This window comes from Ochotona curzoniae, unplaced genomic scaffold (assembly GCF_017591425.1).
Source record: "Ochotona curzoniae isolate NIBS_2020 unplaced genomic scaffold, NIBS_Ocur_1.0 contig_3498, whole genome shotgun sequence".
Lineage (NCBI taxonomy): Eukaryota > Metazoa > Chordata > Mammalia > Lagomorpha > Ochotonidae > Ochotona > Ochotona curzoniae.
Window position 1 is genome coordinate 36,992,223 of NW_024465885.1, and position 20,369 is coordinate 37,012,591.

General features: G+C 46.9%; 1 protein-coding gene and 1 pseudogene across 1 annotated transcript in view; one reads left to right on the forward strand and one right to left on the reverse strand.

Annotated features, from left to right (window-relative positions):
* The window catches only part of MRPL39 (mitochondrial ribosomal protein L39), a 30,411-nt gene extending 15,239 nt beyond the window's left edge, over positions 1-15,172 (reverse strand). The window contains exons 1-7 of the mRNA XM_040980667.1: positions 15,096-15,172; positions 14,394-14,600; positions 12,449-12,588; positions 8,215-8,314; positions 6,868-6,935; positions 3,516-3,628; positions 614-679 (exon numbers count right to left, since the gene is read on the reverse strand). Of these exons, the coding sequence (XP_040836601.1) occupies positions 614-679; positions 3,516-3,628; positions 6,868-6,935; positions 8,215-8,314; positions 12,449-12,588; positions 14,394-14,600; positions 15,096-15,159 (758 nt within the window). The 5' untranslated portion in view covers positions 15,160-15,172. The remainder of the gene's footprint in view (positions 1-613; positions 680-3,515; positions 3,629-6,867; positions 6,936-8,214; positions 8,315-12,448; positions 12,589-14,393; positions 14,601-15,095) is intronic.
* A 2,928-nt stretch (positions 15,173-18,100) lies between these two features.
* Positions 18,101-18,592, forward strand: LOC121156768 (annotated as a pseudogene).
* Positions 18,593-20,369: the final 1,777 nt, after the last annotated feature.

Here is a 20,369-nt window from a genome sequence, read left to right on the forward strand (position 1 = left end):
CTATCTTTCAAAGAAAATAAGTACATCTTTAAAATGTGTGCATACACACACTCTCTCTACATGTATAAAAATTGGGTTTGAGTGCCAGTGTTGTAATATAGCAAGGTAAGCCAACCACCTGTGATCCTGCCAAACAATGTGGGTGCAAGGTCATGTTCTGGCTGTTCCACTTCCGATGCAGCTCTTGTACGTGGTCTGGGAAGAGCAGAAGACGGCCCAAGTGCTTGGGACCTACCACTCACATGGGAGACCTAGAGGATGTTCCTGGCTCCTGGCTTTAGCCACTGCGGCCACCTGGGGAATGAACCAGAAGCTAGGACTCTCCCTTTCTCTCTCTGTAACTCTTTCAAATAAATATATAAATTTGTTTAAACAAATGACTTTGATTCTTAAATAAACAAGAGGGAGAGAAACCACAAATGTAACTAACGATCCTCCAAGCTCTCATTTAGCATCATACTAAAACAATAAACAAATTAGTAAAAACTAAGGTGATAAGGAGGACAAAACAGGTAAATGCATCTATTTAAATCATGCACACTTCATTCAAATATAATAAAGCTAAGCTCCACTCAAGGTCAGAGGCACCGCTAGCTTTCAGACTTTCACTTACCTATGTAGCTTGACTTTCCTCTCAGCATTCTGAGATGACTTCTCTTCAATGAAATTGATTTTGTACCTGGAAAGCAGCACAGAAAGAGCTTCCAACTCTAAATTCGCATACCGATCTCTGAAGGCCCCTCCCATTCTCTCCCTCGTGAAACTTAACTCCGAGTGTGGCTTACAGCTGCAGCCTCCCCCTCAATCTGGTCACAGCCCCACTGACCTGTCACTTCTCTCCAAAACCGCCAGGACCTACTTGCTGGGTCCAACCTAATGGACCAGTCTTCAACTTCCTGACCCCAATGCCCACCTCCACTTCTCAAAGTGTTCCTCCATGGCAACAGTGACAGCCCCACTGCCCTCACACCATTCTTATCTTTATCTTCCCTTGAAGTATTCTGTTCCAGATTCTCTTTTTCACCCCAAGCCCCCTATCTAGTAGCTCTTTTTTCACAGTTATTATATGTTCCACATCTCTGCCCCGACCCACCTACTTCTTTTTAAGCCCAAGGTTGTATACCTGAGACCTTTCGGGACAAGCATCAGGATGTTCCGCATGCACCTTAAACCTCCAATTTTCCAAACTGAATATACTATCTTTTTCCTATCCAAATGTATTCTTCTTCATAAATTTCCTACTTTAGTATGACACCTTGCTTCACCAACATTTCTCAATGAGAAACAAAGACTTCCTTGTGATTTCTCTTCTACCACCTTTATCGTCTACATCCAAGTCATACCAAGTCTACTGCCTAAAGGTCTCTTAATTCCACCCTATCCTGTCAGACCAACTAAAAGCACCACTATTCAGAGATGCAACTACTTGTTATCTAGCTGCTCTACTTCTTATCTGGCTCCCCTTTGTGGGCCCCTGCAGCCATGTGGGAGACCCAAATGAAGCTCCTGGCTCCTGGCTTCAGCCTGACGTAGCCCTGGCATTGCAGCCATTTAAGAAGAAACCAGCAAACAAAAGACTTCCCTTTGTCTCGACCCCTCAATCTCTCCAATTCCACCTTCCAAATAAGCAAAATCTTTCTGAAGTAAAAAAGAAATACTTTATCTGAAAAGGTCTGTTTTAAGGGTCAGGCAAAGTAGCCTACTAGCTAAAGTCCTTGCCTTGCATGTGCAAAGATTCCATCTGGGAAGCAGTTTGCACCCTGACAGCCCCACTTCCCATCCAGCTCCCTGCATGTGGCCTGGGAAAGCAGTAGGGGACGGCCCAAAGCCCTGGGACCCTGTACCCACGTGGGAGACCTGTAAAAAGCATCTGGCTTCAGATCAGCTCAGCTCCAGCCATTGCAGCCACTTTGGGGAGTGAACTAGTACACAGAAGGTCTTTCTGTCTCTCCTTTCTGTACATCTACCTTCCCAATAAAAATAAATAAATCTTTAAAAAAAAGTCTGTGTTAAGCACACTTGTGTGTGCACGTGTATACCTGTGTGCTTGCACACTTGATGGCGTGGCAAGGCTGGGAAGCACTGGCCCACTAAATGTCTCCGCCTTCTGTCAGTGTCCCGTCTGACACTGAGGGAGCCAGTTCCCTTGACTCCCTGTCCTTCCTCACCGAGATACTTGTGCCCCTCCTCCTGAGCCAAAATCACTAAAGTGCCACACTCCTCCTAAAGCAGCAACGCCCAGCACTAGACCACTGTGAAGGTCCCAACTCTTTTGTCCTGTCTGACTTGCCCCTGAACTATCCTGTCCAACACACACTCAACCAAGTTACCAAGGTCCTGGAAGCCCCTCTCGGACTGTGAGAGTTAAGTAGGGCAAAGGGGAGTCTCAACATACAAAGAAAGCACTGCTTAGTGACACGGCTATGGAGCATACCAACAACCTCATGCCTCTATGGGGAGTCCCAGCCTACAGCACCAAGGCTGTTTTTTGCAGATTTTTCTTTTTCTAATCAGTCCTGAGTTTCTATTACATTAATATAAACATTGACTTCATGTTCTAACAACTAGTAGAACATAAACTGGAAGGTTCTCAGGGAACACAGGAATGGAGAAGCCAGACAAGATTTAAAACGCAACAAAGAAAACCCATCAAACAGGTAAGTCAAGGGCAGAAGACACAGCCATGCTGTGCAACGTTCCAAATGGCTTGCTTTCTCAACCTTAGCCTTTCTGTGCAAAGACTGAAGGCCTGGCAGCAGAAGGCTGCCAAGTACATGAAACAGTTGCCTAACACACATCATCACTTCACAGTGGAAAGAAGAGGGAACTGCATCACTGCTGATGGACAAATGGGCTTGCCTAAGAAAGGAAACAAAGCGAGAGTGGGGAACAGTTTCCTCAAGGAGAACAAACCATAGGCTGCAGCAGAAAGGAGGTCAAAGAACGGAAAATAAAGAGATGCCACATGTACAACAAAAGCAAAACTCAGCCAAAAAATAAGAATGAAGCTCCATCTTCAGCAGAGCGGAGCGGCCTCAATGTCACTGTGTTCAGCGAAACAAGCCAGACACACCAAGACAGACGCGTTCTCTCTCCGATGTGGAAACCACTGACAGTCAATCCGAGTTAGAACTGTGACTAGCACCGGCTGCTAAGGGTTGGGGGGCAGTGGATGGAGGGGATTGGGTAATGGTTACCAAAACAGATGAAAGGAGAAAGTTCAGTGGGCCACGCACAGTGGGTGACTCCAGCTCAGGGTAACGCACTACGAAATGGAACCAGAACCGGAAGAAGAGCTGGCAGCTTTCAAACACAGCAGAGGACAAAGGGACCAGAAAGCACATGCTAATCACGCAGTCATCACGTTACACACATATGCAGGATAATTGTGCTGTGCCCCATAAAACTGTGTATTACACAGTAATCAAAAATATAAATAATTCAACTTTTTTAATTCCTATGATTTGAATTTTCATCATTGTCTACAATTTTGGGAGGTTGAAGCCAATACTTACTTGTTATGTTGAAATATTTCCAATGCAACTTTTGCTTCAACTTCTAGAGTTTCAAAAGGAAGATCTTTATAAATTAAAGCATGAACATCTTTGGTAAAGGAACGTAGGTTCTCCTTAAAAATGAAAATGTTAATGTTTAGTAAGACTTCACTGTTAAGCATTTCTCCATAACCACATAAAGTTGTGACTAAAACTGTCAATCTTCCTTGAAACAAGAGACAGTCTGCAATTTGATGACATAAGACCACAAACATTCTTCCAACTCTACAAACCCCATAACAGATGGTTAGCCCGTGTTAATGTAAGAAACTCCTACAAAGAAATTTCAGTGAATATTTCCTCTAGATAATACACTTTAAATGCTTATTACAATTACAATGCAATGTCAGCATGGCGGCATAACTGGCTAACCCGCCTCTTGGGGCACAAGCATCCCCTTGCCAGTTCTGGTCCCAGTTGCTCCACCTCCCATCCAACCCCCTGCTTATCGCTGGAGAAAGCGGCAGGGGACCGTTCAAGCCACTGGGCCCCTGCACCCACATGCAAGCAGCCTCTAGCTACTGGTTTGGGATGGCACAGCTCTGGTCATTGTGGCCACTTGGAGAGCGAACCAGTGGATAGACAACCACTCTATCGCTCCTTTTCTCTCTCTGTAAATCTGCCTTTCTAATAAAAATAAACAAACCTTGATGTAATTATCAGGCAAAAAGTAGGCGTGCCAATAAGTAAATAGCAATTAAAATATGTTAACACTATGAATAAACAAAGCTTATTAACTACATGGGGAAAAATATTGCTTTCATACTTCAGAAAATCCCTTAAAAATATGTCATTACTAGCTCTTCAAGAAATATATAGTATATGTGTAGTATTACAAATTTGTCTACTTAAAAATGTTTATTTTACAATTAAAATGATTAACATATTAAAAAGATAAGATACCGCAATAAAAAACTGTAAGTGGACTTTGATATTATAAATCATCACTGATACAGAAAAAATCAATAAGCTCTATATAAAAAATTTCTACAAAAAAACACTTCCAGTTTTTTTGCATAACATATATTTTTAAAAGATGTACTGTAATTTTATTGGAAAGGAAAATTTACAAAGAGAAGGAAAAACAAAGAGAAAGATCGTTAATCTGCTGGTTCACTCTCCAAGTGGCCACAATGGACAGAGCTGAGCCGATCTGAAGCCAGGAGCCAGGAGCCTCTTTCAGGTCTCCCACATGGGTACGGTTCCCAGGTCACTGAGTCATCCTCTGCTGCTTTCCCAGGCCATAAGCAGGGAGCTGGATAGGAAGTAGAATTGCTGGGACAAGAACTGGCACTCACATGAGATCCCAGCAGTTACAAGGTGAGAACATAGCCACTAGGCTATCATGCCCGGCTCACTTACCTCCTTCTTAAGGGCTGCTTTACTACGTTACATAATCCTGTTAGCCTTAACGTCACTCTCACTTTAAACCTCCCCCTCCCAACTTTCTCTAAGCCAGGTATCCAAATCCCTGAGCCTGTAATCAGCCAGTGCGTTTCTTGTCAAAGAAACTTCAGTGTAATTTTAATTTCACTTAAATATGAAAACAAAAGGCAGCAAATTTCTAGAATAGAATCTTGATCTCATTAGTTTTCACTTAACTGTTTCCAATAAAGACCCGATCCTTAAACTTGCAAGCATAGCTGAAAAAGAAGTAGCTTCAGTCCCTTCCCACTCTCTTTCCTCTCCTTCCTGCCCATTATTCCTTACTGTTCTCTCCTCCTTTCCCTCTTAAAAAACCAAGCATTAGGCCCAGCACACTAGCCTAGTGGCTTAAGCCCTTGCACGTGCAGGCACCAGTCCATGTCCCAGCTGCCCCACTTCCCAGCCAGCTCCCTGCTTGTGGCCTGAGAAAGCAGTCGAGGACGGTCCAAACCCTTGGGACCCTGCACCTGCATGGGAGACCAGGAAGAAGCTCCTGGCTCCTGGCTTCGGATCAGCTCAGCTCCAGCCATTGTGGCTGCTTGGGGAATGAACCATCTTCTCTGATCATCTTCTCTGTCTCTCCTTTTCTCTGTACATCTGCCTTTCCAACAAAATAAATAAATAAAATAACTTAAAGTATTATTAAATGACTACAAAAAGCAGAATCTTCCCTAATTTCATAACTTTTATTCTTACGAATGACATGATTTCAACAAATCTAAGACGTATCACTAAGTTAAAATCAGTACCAGTTAGAAGAGGCAATGTATTCTAAAGTCAGACCTTTCTTCTAATACTAAGATGTTAAAAAAAAGAAAAAAACAAGGTACATAGTGGATGTGATAGGATGGTAAGCTACACTGCCTCCCTCTGCAGCTCTCCAGGCTCACAAACCGCATTACACAGCAGTCCAGTCTCATAATCACATCTCCAGCCTTGAGCTTCAGAATGTACACCCATCCCCTGCTGACTGGACAGCCGACCTGGGCTCTGCTGTTCTCGGGCGCTGGACTAACAAGGACAACCTCCCTGGGAAGGCGGACCAGGTAGATTTACTCAGCTGCTATTTGGGTCAGCTTTGCCAAAGCCTGCTTCTTCAATCCGCTCCAGTTCTCTAGGTGACCCTGTGTGCACAGGAGTCTCAGTAAGCAACAAGCTCAAAGTGATTTAGGACAGTGATTTTCTTTTTTAAAGATTCATTTACTTATTTATTGGAAAGTCAGATATACAGAGAGGAGAGACAGAGAGGAAGATCTTCCGTCCGATGATTCACTCCCCAAGTGAGCGCAACGGCCAATGCTATGCCGATCCGAAGCCAGGATCCAGGAACTTCTTCTGGGTATCCCACACGGGTGCAGGATCCCAAAGCATTGGGCCATCCTCAACTGCTTTCCCAGGCCACAGCAGGAAGCTGGATGGGAAGTGGAGCTGCCGGGATTAGAACCGGCACCCACATGGGAAACTGGCGCGTACAAGGTGAGGACTTTAGCTGCTAGGCTACGCTGCTGGGCCCAGGACAGTGGTTTTCAAACTGTGCTCTGCTGAGGCTCCAAGCAAAGATAGCTCTCCGTTACCCCACCACCATATCAACCGAGATAACTCAAGGTTCCATATTTTATATTCTGGATATCTTGAAAATGACTACCTTAAAAAATGGATGTCACTGAAAGCAAGCCAGTAGGCCATGAAGCTTTAAGACAACTGGCCATGCTGTGGTGAATAAGCCTCTGTGTTGAATGGACTGAAAATGCAAACATACAGGGTAGGAGAGAGGGAAAGACAGAGACATTGAGCTTCTTTGAAACGTTCCTAACAGGCAGCACCACTCAACGGCACTTAGGTAGCGGCCATTCTAGCCTAAGGTCAATACTCAAAAAACTATACTCACTTTGGTTGGCACCCACTCATCAAGCCTCTCATCCAAAACGACATCATAGCAGAAGGCTCCAGCAATCACTAGAAAATTAAAAAATAAATGCAAATATTAAAATAAAATAGATAAAATGCAAAGTTGAATCAGAACAGAAAGTTATTAATTTTCAACAACTAAATATTTATAGCATCAACTGAAAGTTAACAACACCTTCCCAACGGACAACTGTTACTCTGCTGCCACTGTCCAGCTGCCTGCTCCAGTTCTATCAAATCCTCCCACTCAAAAGCACTGACGCATCAGCGCTGCCTCTGTGGTGCCATCACCCACAACACCTGCATCCCACACAAGCACCAGGCCTAGGCCCCGCTGCTCCACTTACAACCCAGCAACCTGCTGGTGACCTGGAAACAGCAGCAGGCGATGGGCAAGTGCCAGGGCCCCCATCACCCACACAGGCAACCAGGAAGCAGCTCTCTGTCCCTCGTTTTAAAATGGCCCAGCCCTGGCCATCACAGCCACCTGCAGAGCAAAGCAGTAGACAGACGCTCTGTCTCTCCCTCTCTGTAACTTCCAAACAAATAAATAAATCTTTCAAAAAATCTTAACATATTAGAAATCAGTGTTGTTTTCAAATATTCAAGCTATTCCAGGAATATTATCACTACAGATTTCACATAATTACTATGTATAAGAATTCCAAAACAATGTATTTATTAAGTAGAATAATGATTAAAAGGACATGAAATGCTCAACTTTTCTGCAATAGCTCCCAAATACAAGTACTGTAAAATCTTCATTTTTCTGTTAGCATTATTTCTTGAGCTTCTCTCATTATTTTTGGTGCACAAACTTTTTCTAAAAAAGAAATTAGATGATATCCTCCTACAAATACTCTCTCAAAATCCTAACTGTAACAAGCCCACAAAGCTCTGCGTCCTTCCACTTTGCGGACTCCCGCTCCTTCCTGGTGAGCAGCACCACCTGGCACAGCTGGTTTATCCTGAACTTCACTGATGCTCTCACAGTTTCTCCTCCTCCTCACATTTAACTTGGGGAAGTTCGAAGTCAAAGTTCAGTAAAGCTAAAGTTTAAGGTTGTATAAAATTCATACTGAGACAGTATAATTCTACGAAATCCATAGGCAAGAGACACTTTCCATTAATTCAATCACGCTAAATATTGACCTCCAAGAGCAGTATTTCTACAAAACGTAGCAGATTGTTACCCATAATAAATGCCACAGTAGCACAGTAATTTTTGTCAGATAAAATGAAAAATGAACATCTACACATTTCCAAAATAGGTACCCAATATCCAAGGATCACAAAAGCAGGATAAACACTCATTTGTTCACATTACCAGGAACCTCCGGAGCTCTCACCAAAGTGACCGTGAACTCATCTTTGAATGCCCTTTCAATCACACAGCCCATCATCATGGCACAGGACCGCCAATAGGCCTAGGAAAAAAGTGCACACAAACATAATGCATACTGAGAGTAATTCATTAAATGCTACAATGTTAAAATATAAGTCAGAGAATCAAGATGGCAGAACAGGAGAAGGACACGTTTAAACAGATGGAGAAACATTAGCCAGTGTGAAGCAGAGAGGGCACATTCCAGGAAACAGGAGAGGACAGAACAGCGGAGGGGCACCTGGACACTGACAGACACAGGAAAGCAGCGGACACAATGGTGTGGTGTTGCAGTGACCAATACTCCAACCACATTCAGTGAGCCGCGATCTGAACTGCACCAGTAGCCAGAACTCCATCAGCAACAAGGTAAGAAGGGGCATTCATTGGGAGCTCAAGAGGCGAACTCAAAGAACTGCCCATCCTGCTGGTCTATTTAATTTGACCAGGAGCAGAGACAGAGCAGCAGGTCCCAGACAGGTAGTGCGGGAACAGGGTAGATTTCACAGCCAAGTCCACCCCCTAGAGCCGAAATGTTCAATATTTTGTAAAGGGAGGCAAAGGCTATGCCACAGTACTGCACATGCACTGAGCTGGGAGTGAACTCACTGTCAGTGCATTGCACTGGTCCCACAGGGAAAATAATGCCTAATTTGACATCATACGGGGCAAAACAGGTCTGTGCGGCGCTCAGAACTAATGGCCAACAGGTTCTGCCAAGATCAGCACCACCTAGTTACATAGGACTCCTGGTGTCTCCCTAATCCTGGGAACTACTCCAACCAGAAGAGGGAGAAAGGTTGCACAGACAATAGTGCAGTCTCAGCACAATATCACAGAAGGTGGAGAGTGGTGAGCCAGGAGCTGGGGCTATGGAGATCATGGTGGAAGTCTAACATAAGAACCCAGACCTGGAACACACCGGAGGGAGTGGCACAAGTGACTGCAAACAAAGAGCCATGAGCCAACTGTAATAAGTAAAATTGAACCGTAGACCTATGCGTGACACAGCTTAGAAACCTGCCCAATGGGCCCGGCGCGGTGGCGCAAGTGGTTAAAGGTCCTCGCCTAGCACGCCCGGGATCCCATATGGGCGCCGGTTCTAATCCCGGCAGCCCTGCTTCCCTTCCAGCTCCCTGCCTGTGGCCCGGGAGGGCAGTCGAGGACGGCCCAAAGCTTTGGGACCCTGCACCCGCGTGGGAGACCCGGATGAGGCTCCTGGCTTCGGATCAGCATAGTATCGGCCCGTTGCGCTCACTTGGGGAGTGAATCATTGGATGGAAGATCTTCCTCTCTGTCTCTCCTCTCTGTATATCCGCCTTTCCAATAAAAAAATAATAAAAATAAATCTTTAAAAAAAAAAAAAAAGAAACCTGCCCAAGGAGAAGAATCTGATCATCAGAAGTACAATGACCAAAAGCAAAACAAAACACAGAGGCACAATGAATATTACTGAAGACTCCCCTGAAAAGGAGCAAAATCTTATACCAACCTCAGATTTAACTGAGGAATACATCGAGAAAATAAGAGATACAGAATTCAAAACACTTGCTTCTTATTAACAAGAATAAAGCTTCTTGGGCCCGGCGCGGTGGCGCAAGTGGTTAAAGGTCCTCGCTTTGCACGCCCGGGATCCCATATGGGCGCCGGTTCTAATCCCGGCAGCCCCGCTTCCCTTCCAGCTCCCTGCCTGTGGCCTGGGAAAGCAGTTGAGCACAGCCCAAATTTGGGACCCTGCACCCGCGTGGGAGACCCGGAAGAGGCTCCTGGCTTCGGATCGGCATAGTATCGGCCCGTTGCGCTCACTTGGGGAGTGAATCATCGGACGGAAGATCTTCCTCCCTGTCTCTCCTCTCTGTATATCCCGCCTTTCCAATAAAAAAATAATAAAAATAAATCTTTTAAAAAAAAAAGAAGAATAAAGCTTCTTATTAACAAGAGAAGCACATAATACAGAGGTTCAAGGAATCTAAGGAATATGTCACACTGGAAATGAGACAAATGAAAGCTGATAAATCAGAAATTAAGAATAAAGTGTGGCAAATTAAAAGTACAGAGGAGTCTCCAAAATAGAATGAAGGAGACACAAATAAGAATCTCAGAATTGGAAGATATTTCCTGTCACCAGAGTGAAACAAACAAAAGCTGCAAGCAGAGCTGGGTCAAGTTACAAAAAAATATTCAGAAACTGAAAGACATTATTAAAAGGCCAAATACAAGAGTTACGGGAGTCCCAGTAGGTGCAGAAAGAGAGCTGGGATTCAAGGTGTATTCACTGAAGTAATAAGGGAAAATTTCCCTAATGTGGAGAAAGAACTGGGAAACAAGATCCAGGAGGGGCACAGAACTCCCAGCAGGGTTGACCAAAAGCGATCTTCACCACGACACATGATCATCAAGCTCTTTTCAATCAAACACAAGGAAAAGATCCTCAGATGTGGTTTAATCAGTTGACATATAAAGAAACAGCAATTAAACTCACAGGAGACCACTCACAGGAAACTCTACCGTCAAGAAGAGAATGGAGTGACATATTCCAGATCCTAAAAGCAAAGGATTGTCAGCCCAGGATAAAGTACCCAGCAAAGCTTTCCTTTGTCTTTGAAAATGAAATAAAATACTTCCACAGTAAGGAAAAGTTAAAAGAATTTGCCTCTTCCAAACTTGCCTTACAAAGGATAAAGATGATCTCTTGACAGAGAAGAGAAATAGCACCCACCAAAACCAAAGGCAAGTGTGAGGAACATCCAAGTTAAATAACAACAGAAGACTAAACCAATGAACAACCCATTCCTAAAATGACAGGACCAAATTACCACCCATTCATATTAACCCTGAATGTAAATGGATTAAATTCATCAATTCAATGTCAGATTATTAGACTGGATTGAAAAAACAAAACTGGGGCCCAGCACGATAGCCTAGCGGCTAAAGTCCTCACCTTAAACACACAAGGATCCATTTGGATTCCAGCTCTAATCCCAGTGGCTTGCCACCCAGGTCCCTACTTGATGCCTGGGAAGGCAGTCAAGGATGGCCCAAGGGGTGAGTTAGACTGGGTAACCAGGTTCCAAGCAACTGGGGACTAGAATACTGGTCTCTGTCATTCTCTCTCCTTGCCTCTGAAATTAAGTAATACTTAATTTCTATAAATTCAAGGCATTCTTTAAATTTTTTTTACTTGAAACAGAGACTTAACAGAGAGGGAGAAACAGAGACAGACACAGATTTGCCAGTTCACGTCCTAAACAGCCACCACGATGAGGCTCCGCCAGGCCCAAGGCACGAGCCCAGGAGTCCAGCTGGCACTCCTACGTGGCTGGCAGAGGCCCAGGGTCATCCTCCGATGCTTTTCCAGATTCACTAGCAGGGAGCCAACCAGAAGTGAAGCGCCCGACTCTAACCTGTGTTCATGAAGGATGTCTGTGTTGAAAGCAGCGGCTCAACCTGCTGTGCTATTCCCAAGGAAAGATGTTTTCAAAAAGATACAAGCAAGATGCTGATGGAAATGGGAATGCGCAGTGCTACAAGCAGCACAACACCAAAGCAAGAACAGCACAGCATAAACCAGCAGTGAGCAAGAATTAACGCGGGCAGAGCACAAAGGAGGGGAAAACGCAGCGGGGAGTAAAGCTGGAAAGACAGGCGGAGGACCGATCACAACAGGCCTGGCAAGTCAGGGAAATTGCATCGGATAGGCAAGTTCCCCAGCGTTAATGACATGATCCTCAGCCATGCCTCTTAACCCACTCCTACAGCCACTGGGAAGAACCCTCAACTACAGGGCTAAGCAGGGACAGAAAGAGTTAAAGAGCTATTAATTCAGAGAAGATGACCCAAGACTGATTTGCAACAGTAGCCCCAGGAACTGAAGCATATACAATACAGAAAAGTATTAACACATGTAAGTTGAACAGAGACAGAAATGATGGCCTGTGAAACGATTTTTTGAATGCAAACTACAGAGAAATGGACGCCACCGCTATTTTTTGTTCTATGAAAATGCCTAATCTAACAAATAAAACATGGATAGGTGGAATACAACACTTTTCTTTGGGTCTGCTTTCACTTCTTACTAATCAGAGAAAACAGGTTTTAATAAGAAGGAAAAGAAAAGAGCAGTGAGGCAAAGACTGGGGGAAGACAGGATCGCAACAAGTCGACAGAGCAAACATACCTTATTCACCTCTCCTGGGTCGCGGTCTTTGAAAGTAAGAAATTCTATTTCACAAGACTTGGTCAAAGGCTTATACATGCCCCACGGCTGTCCATCCACAAGGGCCAAGATGGACTTCTTGCAGTACCACTCACTTAAATCTAGGGATTTAAAATAGATTAAGGACAGAATTGTAACAAACCTCCTTTAAGTGAAAAGCTACACGTGTAAGTGCTACCTGAAGAAATAAAGCAGTGTTAAGGCAAGATTCTTTACCTATGCAGAGAAGAGTGTCCTGTTACATCTATAACCAATTAAAAAAATCCAACACATTAAACCATCTTTAAAAAAAAAAAAACAACAGATTTGTTTTTATTAGAAAAGGAGATTAACAGCAAGGAGGGACAAGCAGGTTGACTCCCCAAACGGCTGCCAATGACTGGAGCTGAGTTGATGTGAAGCCAGGAGCCTCTTCCAGGTCTCCCACATGGATGCAGTGATTCAAGCACTTGGCCCATCCTCCACTGCTTTCCCAGGCAGTAAGCTGAGAGCTGGATGCGAAGTGGAGCAGCTGGGACACAAACCAGCATGCCAGGGGATGCCAGCACAAATGAGCCATTGCATGGGCCCCCACAGTATTAATTATTAATCAAATTATTGAAACCACATACATTGTTAAGGCTAAATAGTTTGAAATGTATCATCTATTAATAAAACAATTTCCTAAGCGTCAACTACAACTGCATCAAGGGGGTCAACCAGTAAAATGGTGGGTGAAGTAGCCACCTGTGGACACTGACGCTCCATATGGGTGCTGGTTTATGTCCTGGCTGTTACATTTTCCCCTCTGGCTCCCTGCTAACAGCCTGCCAAACACAGTAGAAGATGGCCCAAGCGTTTTGGCCCAAGCCACCAACTTGGGAGACCCAGATGAAGACTTTGTCAGTCCAGCCCAGCCCTATGGATTGTAGCTATCTGGGCAATGAGCAACAACAAATGAAGATCTTTCACTCCCTGCATCTCTATGTGCTACTACAGTGTAGTATTAAGCCTCCGCCTATGTGCCAGCATCCCATCTGGGAGACAAGTTCAAATCCCGGTTATTCCACTTCTAATCCAATTCCCTGCCAAAGTGCCTGGGAAAGCAGCAGAAGATAGCCTGAGTGTTTGGGCCCCTGCACCTAGGTGGGAGATCCCAGAGAAGCTCCTGGCTCCTGATGCACCCAGCTCTGGCAACCAGCAGTGCCCACTTGGGGAGTGAACCACGCATAGAAGATTCTGTGCCTCCTCTCTCTGTAACCACATCTTTCAGCTCTGGTCATTGCACCCATGTGGAGAGTGAACCAGGGGATGGAAGATCTTTCTCTCTGCTATCCATGTAGGAATTCACACAGGAATTCCTGATCTCCACGGCCCAGCCCCTGGCTCCACTAAAGGCCTCAAGCCGAGAAGGAACCAGGAGCATGAGCTTTGTCTCTCGCTGTCTCGCAAAATTAAAGAAAAATGAAAACAACAAGAACAGAAGTGTCCCTTTTCCTTCTTCTCCACGACAAAATTGCACGTAAGGGCCTGTCATCTCCGTTAAAACATAAACAAGCATTTTTTACCCCAATCACATTTCACTCCCACCTACAGCACAAGTACAGTAACAAGTAAACAAAAGCACAGCACACAACAGCTAGGTGGCAAGAAAAAAAAAAAAAGTCAGGCTAAGAAAGGGCAACAAGGGAAAGCTGATCATCTGGGGCCGCGGCAGCCCGTTACACTCAGATCCCCGGTGAGACCCACACAGCGATGGCTCCCGCTCCTCCAGTCCTTACTAAGCATGGTCCCACGGGTGGGGCACGGGAACTAGGCTGTTCCAATCCAGCTCCCTGCTAATGCGCCTGGGACTCCTGCACCCTCGTGCAAGACTCAGCTGGAGCTCCTGGCTCTGGCCCGGCCTGCCCTGCTGTGTGTTACTTACGCATGGCACAGCTATAAGGCGTGGAAATGTTTTTATTCATCACAAAGACAGCGCCAGGGTCGGTTTTCCCAACATGCTTCACCTCAATCTTTTCTGTCCGGGGAGTGAGCGACAGCTGCCTTCTTTTCTCTTTATTGAAGAGCTCATTCCGCATGGCTGTCAGTTCAAGGGGCGACAGCTGAGCAGCTGGTGATGTGGCTATGCATCCTGTGGCGGCAAGTTAACAAGAGGCCTGAACACTGCGGGAAAGGAGCAGCATATCCCGGACCTCGCACCCTGCTCCTCAGCCACAGAACCGTCTTCCTCCAAGCCAGCACAATCTTAAACAGCCAGTGGCAGAGGTCAGCTTCACCCACTTGCTCCTGTTAATGCATTTAAAAGACGCCCCGGACGGCCCTGACCCCGCACCCCTGCCTCGCCCTGCTCCTGCCCCCCACTTGCCAGGGTCGTGTGGCCGAGGCCACAGGCCCACGCCAGGCCAGGAGGGCCACCGGGCAGAACCGGAGGACGCTCCGGGGCTGCAGGGCCCACGCCGGCCCTCCCAGGTCAGCTGCAAGCAATACTGAGTCGGACTTCCAAACCCCAAGCAAGACCTTCAGCAAGAGGGGAGGAGCGCAGTTCAACAGGAGCGCCCCCAGCTCGGTCCTCCCAGGTGGGAAGGACCCCCACCCACCGCTCCCGAGGCCTTGCTCCGTAACTCACTGCAGCCCGCCCCGCCGCCGGGGACCACCCGACAGAGCCGGAGCGCCCGGACGCCCGCCGCCATGGCCTCTCGAGCCGCCGCGGGAAGCGCCGCGCGCCGCTCGTCCGGCAACTTCCGCCGTTCCCAGAAACGCTGGCCGCGAACCCGAGGTTCCGTCCGACGCTTCCGGCCTGGGCGCTCGAACTGCGCGCGGCCACGCGGGGGCGCGCACGCGCCTGGTTGAGGATCCTTCACTGCAGGCCGCGCGTCCGCGGGGCGGGGGAGCCATCAATGGGTGTTGGGTGGGTGATAGGCGGTGGGTGGTGGGCGGTGGACGCTGGGCGCTGGGTGGTGGGCGGTGGGTGGGTGGTGGATGATGGATAATGGGCCATGAGTGGTGGTGGTGGGCGATGGGTGATGGAGGGTGGGCGATGGGCGATGGGCGATGGGCCGTGGGCGATGGGCGATGGAGGGTGGGCGATGGGCGATGGAGGGTGGGCGTTGGACGGTGGGCCGTGGGTGGTGGTGGGTGGGATCTGCGAGGGAGCCGGCCTCTCCACGCCGGGAGCTGAGGCCCACGAGCCACACACCCTGCAGGGTCCTTTCCCGAAAAGCTGACTTCTTCCCCGGATCCATGCTGTGCTCTGGCCTGGGGCTTTCCTTCCTGCGCCTGGGCTCTCGGTGAGCCTCTTGATGCTGTGGAAAACCGTGTGTGAAGTTTTTCTTGGGTGCAAAAAAAAAAAATACATTGGAATTTGAGCCTACCAACGGTGTTCAAAAGATTCGTGTAAAATGCGTGTTTATGAGGAAGCTATGCACGGACTTGGATTTGTCAACCAACTTAACTTTTAATTTCACCTGTGTCCGCGAACTTTTTAAAAGTTTTACTTTACAATTTGAATGTCAAAGAAAACCAATACGTTTCAAAGTCAGCACCCCGGGATGCATGGAAGGGGGTGTAAAAGACACTGTTTTTACTCCAGGTTGTTTTCATGATTTTACTGGAGGTTGAAGCCTCCTCACTGGGACTTGCAGACGGGTCACACCGCCAGCAGGTGGAAGTGCGCGCTAAGCTACAGGCCCCGGGCAGCCCCCAGCTGGAGCCCTACGGCTGGCTAGGCTGAAGTTTCACCCATGCAACTGCACAAGGGTAGGAAAAGAATAATCTTCCTGATGTGAAATGTTGTAGTTCACGACACCTCCAGAGGATACCTCTTTGGTTTTCTTTTACATTTTTATTTGAAAAATGAGAACTGTAAGGGCATGGCAAGGCTTGGCTTTAACTCTATTTTCCCATCTGAAGATCTCAGCTAGGAGGGGCCAGCTCTGTGGCCTGGCCAGTGAAGCCGCAGCCCGAGATGCCAGTGGGCATAACACATGGGCACCATATGCATTACCCTGGCTGGACCACTTCCCTTCCAGCTCCCTGTCAGAGGGGAGCAGAGGGATGGCCCAAGAATCACCCATGTGGTAGACCCTGGTAGAAACTCCTAGCTCCTGACCTTGCTGTTGGAAATATAGGCAGGGAATCAAGGGATGGAAGACTTCATCTCCTTCAAATAAAGCAGTGAATCTTTTAAAAACTGAAAACCACCAAAAGTATCTATATAAGCAATAAATGTGTGTGTCATTTCCTCCTGGAACTTACGTGCCTTGATTCGCTGGAAAGCTCTTTGTCTTACACGCTTTTAAAGACTGTGCTCAAAAACATTTTTTTAATAAAAAAACATTTTTTAAGATTTATTTATTTTTATTAGGAAGTCAGATATATAGAGAGAGAAAGAGGAGGAGAGACAGAGCAAGATCTTCCGTCTGATGATTCACTCCCCAAGTGACCATTATGACCGGTGATGGGCCAATCCAAAGCCAGGAGCCAGGAACTTCTTCCAGGTCTCCCACATGGGTGCACGGTCACAAGGCTTTGGACCATCCTCGACTGCTTTCCCAGGCCACGGGCTGGGAGCTGGATGGGAAGTGGTGCTGCTGGGATTAGAACCAATGCAGATAGGAGATCCTGGCATGTTCAAGGCAAGGACTTTAGCCTCTCGGCCCAAAATAAAAAATATTTTTAAAAGACTGTGCTCATGGGCCACATCTGGAAGCAGTAGAGTTGCCCTTGAAACATTGTAGAATAACAATGTAGCTAAGCAAGTCCGAGTCTGCGGGACAGCAGCTCCTGAGCTCACTGAGCTCACAGCATTGCTAGCTGCAAGTTTGTCCCTGGTGATAATGGCCGCAAAACACTGAAGGAGCCAGTGCCTGCGATAGCGCTGAGCTGACCCATTCTCACTGCCAGCCACAGCACCAAGTGCAGCTCGGGTGTGGAGGGCTCGAGAAACTCCTGCAGGTAGACCTCTGGCCAAGACTCCATCCCTGTATTTCCCAATTCTAGAGCCTTTCTTGCTTCTTTCTTGATCAACCCTCTCCCCAGAGCTCTGTCTCACACTGCCATCCTTTCTCCAGCAGCGTGAATACTGAAGTTGAATCTGACAAGTTCTGGGAAGGCACTACTCAAGACAAAAACATGTTCAGAGGATCCAGCTTATCCAGCATGGCAACTTGGATAAGAATGAGAATAATAATCAAGGATTATAACTTACTACATATACACCCCATGAAGGATGGGCATTGAGCACGAAGCTGTCCCTTGGAACTCCTGAGTTCCATTTCAGAGTCCTTTGAGCTATTCTCTACTGCTTTCCCAGGCCACAGGCAAGGAGCTGGATGGGAAGTGGAGCTGCTGGGATTAGAACTGGCGCCCATATGGGATCCTGGTGTGTTCAAGGCGAGGACTTTAGCCATTATGCTATCGCACCAGGCTTTGACTGCTTTTACAGGCCACAAGCAGGGAGCTGGATGGGAAGTGGGGATGCCGAGATTAAAACCAGCACCCATATGGGATCCTGGAGGATGCAAGGCAAGAACTTCAGCCACTAAGCTACCGCACCGGGTCCCCATTTTTATTTTAGAGTGGGAGGGAAAATTTTTTGCTTTTTTCCTTTAAGATTTGTAGATGTAGCTTTTTTTTTCCTCCCTGGCTGTGTGAGGGTCTACCACCATCATGAATGACACAGTAACCATCGGGAGGAGGAAGTTCGTAACTAACCGACTACTTCAGAGGAAACAAATGGTCACCGATGTGCTCCACCCTGGGAAGGCGACTGTACCCAAGACAGAAATCCAGAACAAGCTAGCCAAAATGTACAAGACTACGCCCGGCGTCATCTTCGTGTTTGGGTTCCGAACTCATTTCAGCGGTGGCAAGACAACGGGCTTTGGCATGATTTATGATTCCTTGGACTACGCCAAGAAAACGAACCCAAACACAGACTCGCAAGACATGGCCTGTATGAGAAAAACAAGACTTCGAGGGAGCAGCGGAAGGAGAGGAAGAACCGGATGAAGAAGGTCCGGGGAACTGCCAAGGCCAATGCCGGTGCTGGCAAAAAGCCGAAGGAGTCGATTTTGCAGTGACTATCTGCGGAGATTTGCGAGTTTTTCACGGGAATTAATAAAACATAAAAAAAAAAAAAAGATTTGTAGATGTAAAAGACAAAGTAACACAGACAGATGTTCGCGACTCAAATGCCCTGAGAGCCGAGGCTGAGTCACGGCAAAGCTAGAAGCCGGAAGCCATCCCCATCTCCCACGTGGCTGACAGGAAGCTGAGCGCTTGGGCAGTCGCCTGCTGCTTGCCAGGGCATTTGCAGAAAGGAAGGTCACAAAAGGAGGCAGACATGACCACAGGCACACAAATGGGGAACGCAGGCACCCGGCCAGTGGAAGTGCCTGGCCAATGGGAAGTCGGCTTCACAAATGACAGCCACGCACATTCGCCTCACACAAACGATTGCTTGAACATGAAGTGCGGGGTCTCCCCCACAGATTCTTCTACTACCCTGTTGCCAGAGGGGGTGAGCCTGCTGCCCGCCACCCAGCCTCCCGATCCACGAGAGACAAACAGAGGGACAGGGCTTCTGTCTAAGCAGTTCCGATTTATTGGGGAAATTCAGTTTCTTATATGGGGTAAGGGATAGCCTCAGGCCAGGAATTTCAGGAGTTCCAGGAGGGGAGAAATTAGGAGCCAATCACTAGGAGCAGGATTGCAGAAGTCACCTCCCATAGGCCAGGGGTGGGTGAGCGAGATGGTCCCGGCCAATCAGTCTTTCTTTGAAACGATGTGACTCCCGCCCTGGTCCATGCCCAGGGCTCTGTCCTTGGCTGCCATCTCGCCCACCACATGTAACCCAGTGACCTTGACAGTCGCCATCTTATTGGCTTAGTGACCTCTTTGCCCCTGAGCCCCACAATGAAGTAGTATAACGGAATAGGGAAGAGACCAGTGTGATAAGTAGCTCAAGAAGGAATTATCCATGGATGCAAAAATGGGTCAATGTGTTGAGGATCAAGACATTCACATAGTAAGTACCAACCCACCAATTAGTGACTAAACTCCAACACTGTCAATGGAGCCGGCTACTGGGGAATGCCTTACCAAAGTGGTCAGCGTTAGCACTCCTGATGGGGCAGTCTGATATCATTTGTGCTCTCATTTGCAACATCAGCAGTATCACCTATGTAGCATTCCTAGCATAAATATTTAACCTTTATCTAAATGATTACATGGAAAAGAAATCAGATATGCCTGAAAGTGAGTGGATCTACAAAGCAATCAGCCTGAATTAAAAAACTATTTGTTTCATGAAAGATGGAGCAAGAATGTGCAGGGCACTGTTGTAAACGGAAGCAAGGGCCTGGTGCGATAGTCTGGCGGCCAAGACCTAACCTTGCATGCTCCAGGATCCCATATGGGCACCCGTTGTGTCCCAGCTGCTCCACTTCCAATCCAGTTCTGTGTTGGAGACCTAGGAAAGCAGTAGAGGATGGCCTAAAGTCTTGGGACCTGCATTTATGTGAGAGACCTGAAAGAAGCTCGGGGCTCCTGGCTCATATCAGCTCGGCTCCCACCACTGCAGCCACTTCGGGATGTGAGCCAGGCGGTGGAATCGCTGTCTCTCTCCTTCTCTCTATAGATCTGCTTTTCCAATAAAATTTTAAAATCTTAAAGAAAATAAAAGCAAAATGTGTATGTTCCTCCCTTGGAGCTCAGATCAAAAAGGAAATTTCAAAAGATAAGGCTGTGACATGGAAATTTGAAAAGGAACTGTATGCTAAATATTTTGTCAATGTTCTATCACCTTGGATACAATAAAACATATCAGCAACTCACAGTTCTGCTGGAGTCCAGCTCCAGCTGAGTTTGGGACTCGTGAAGTGTGAGTGGATGAGGCACA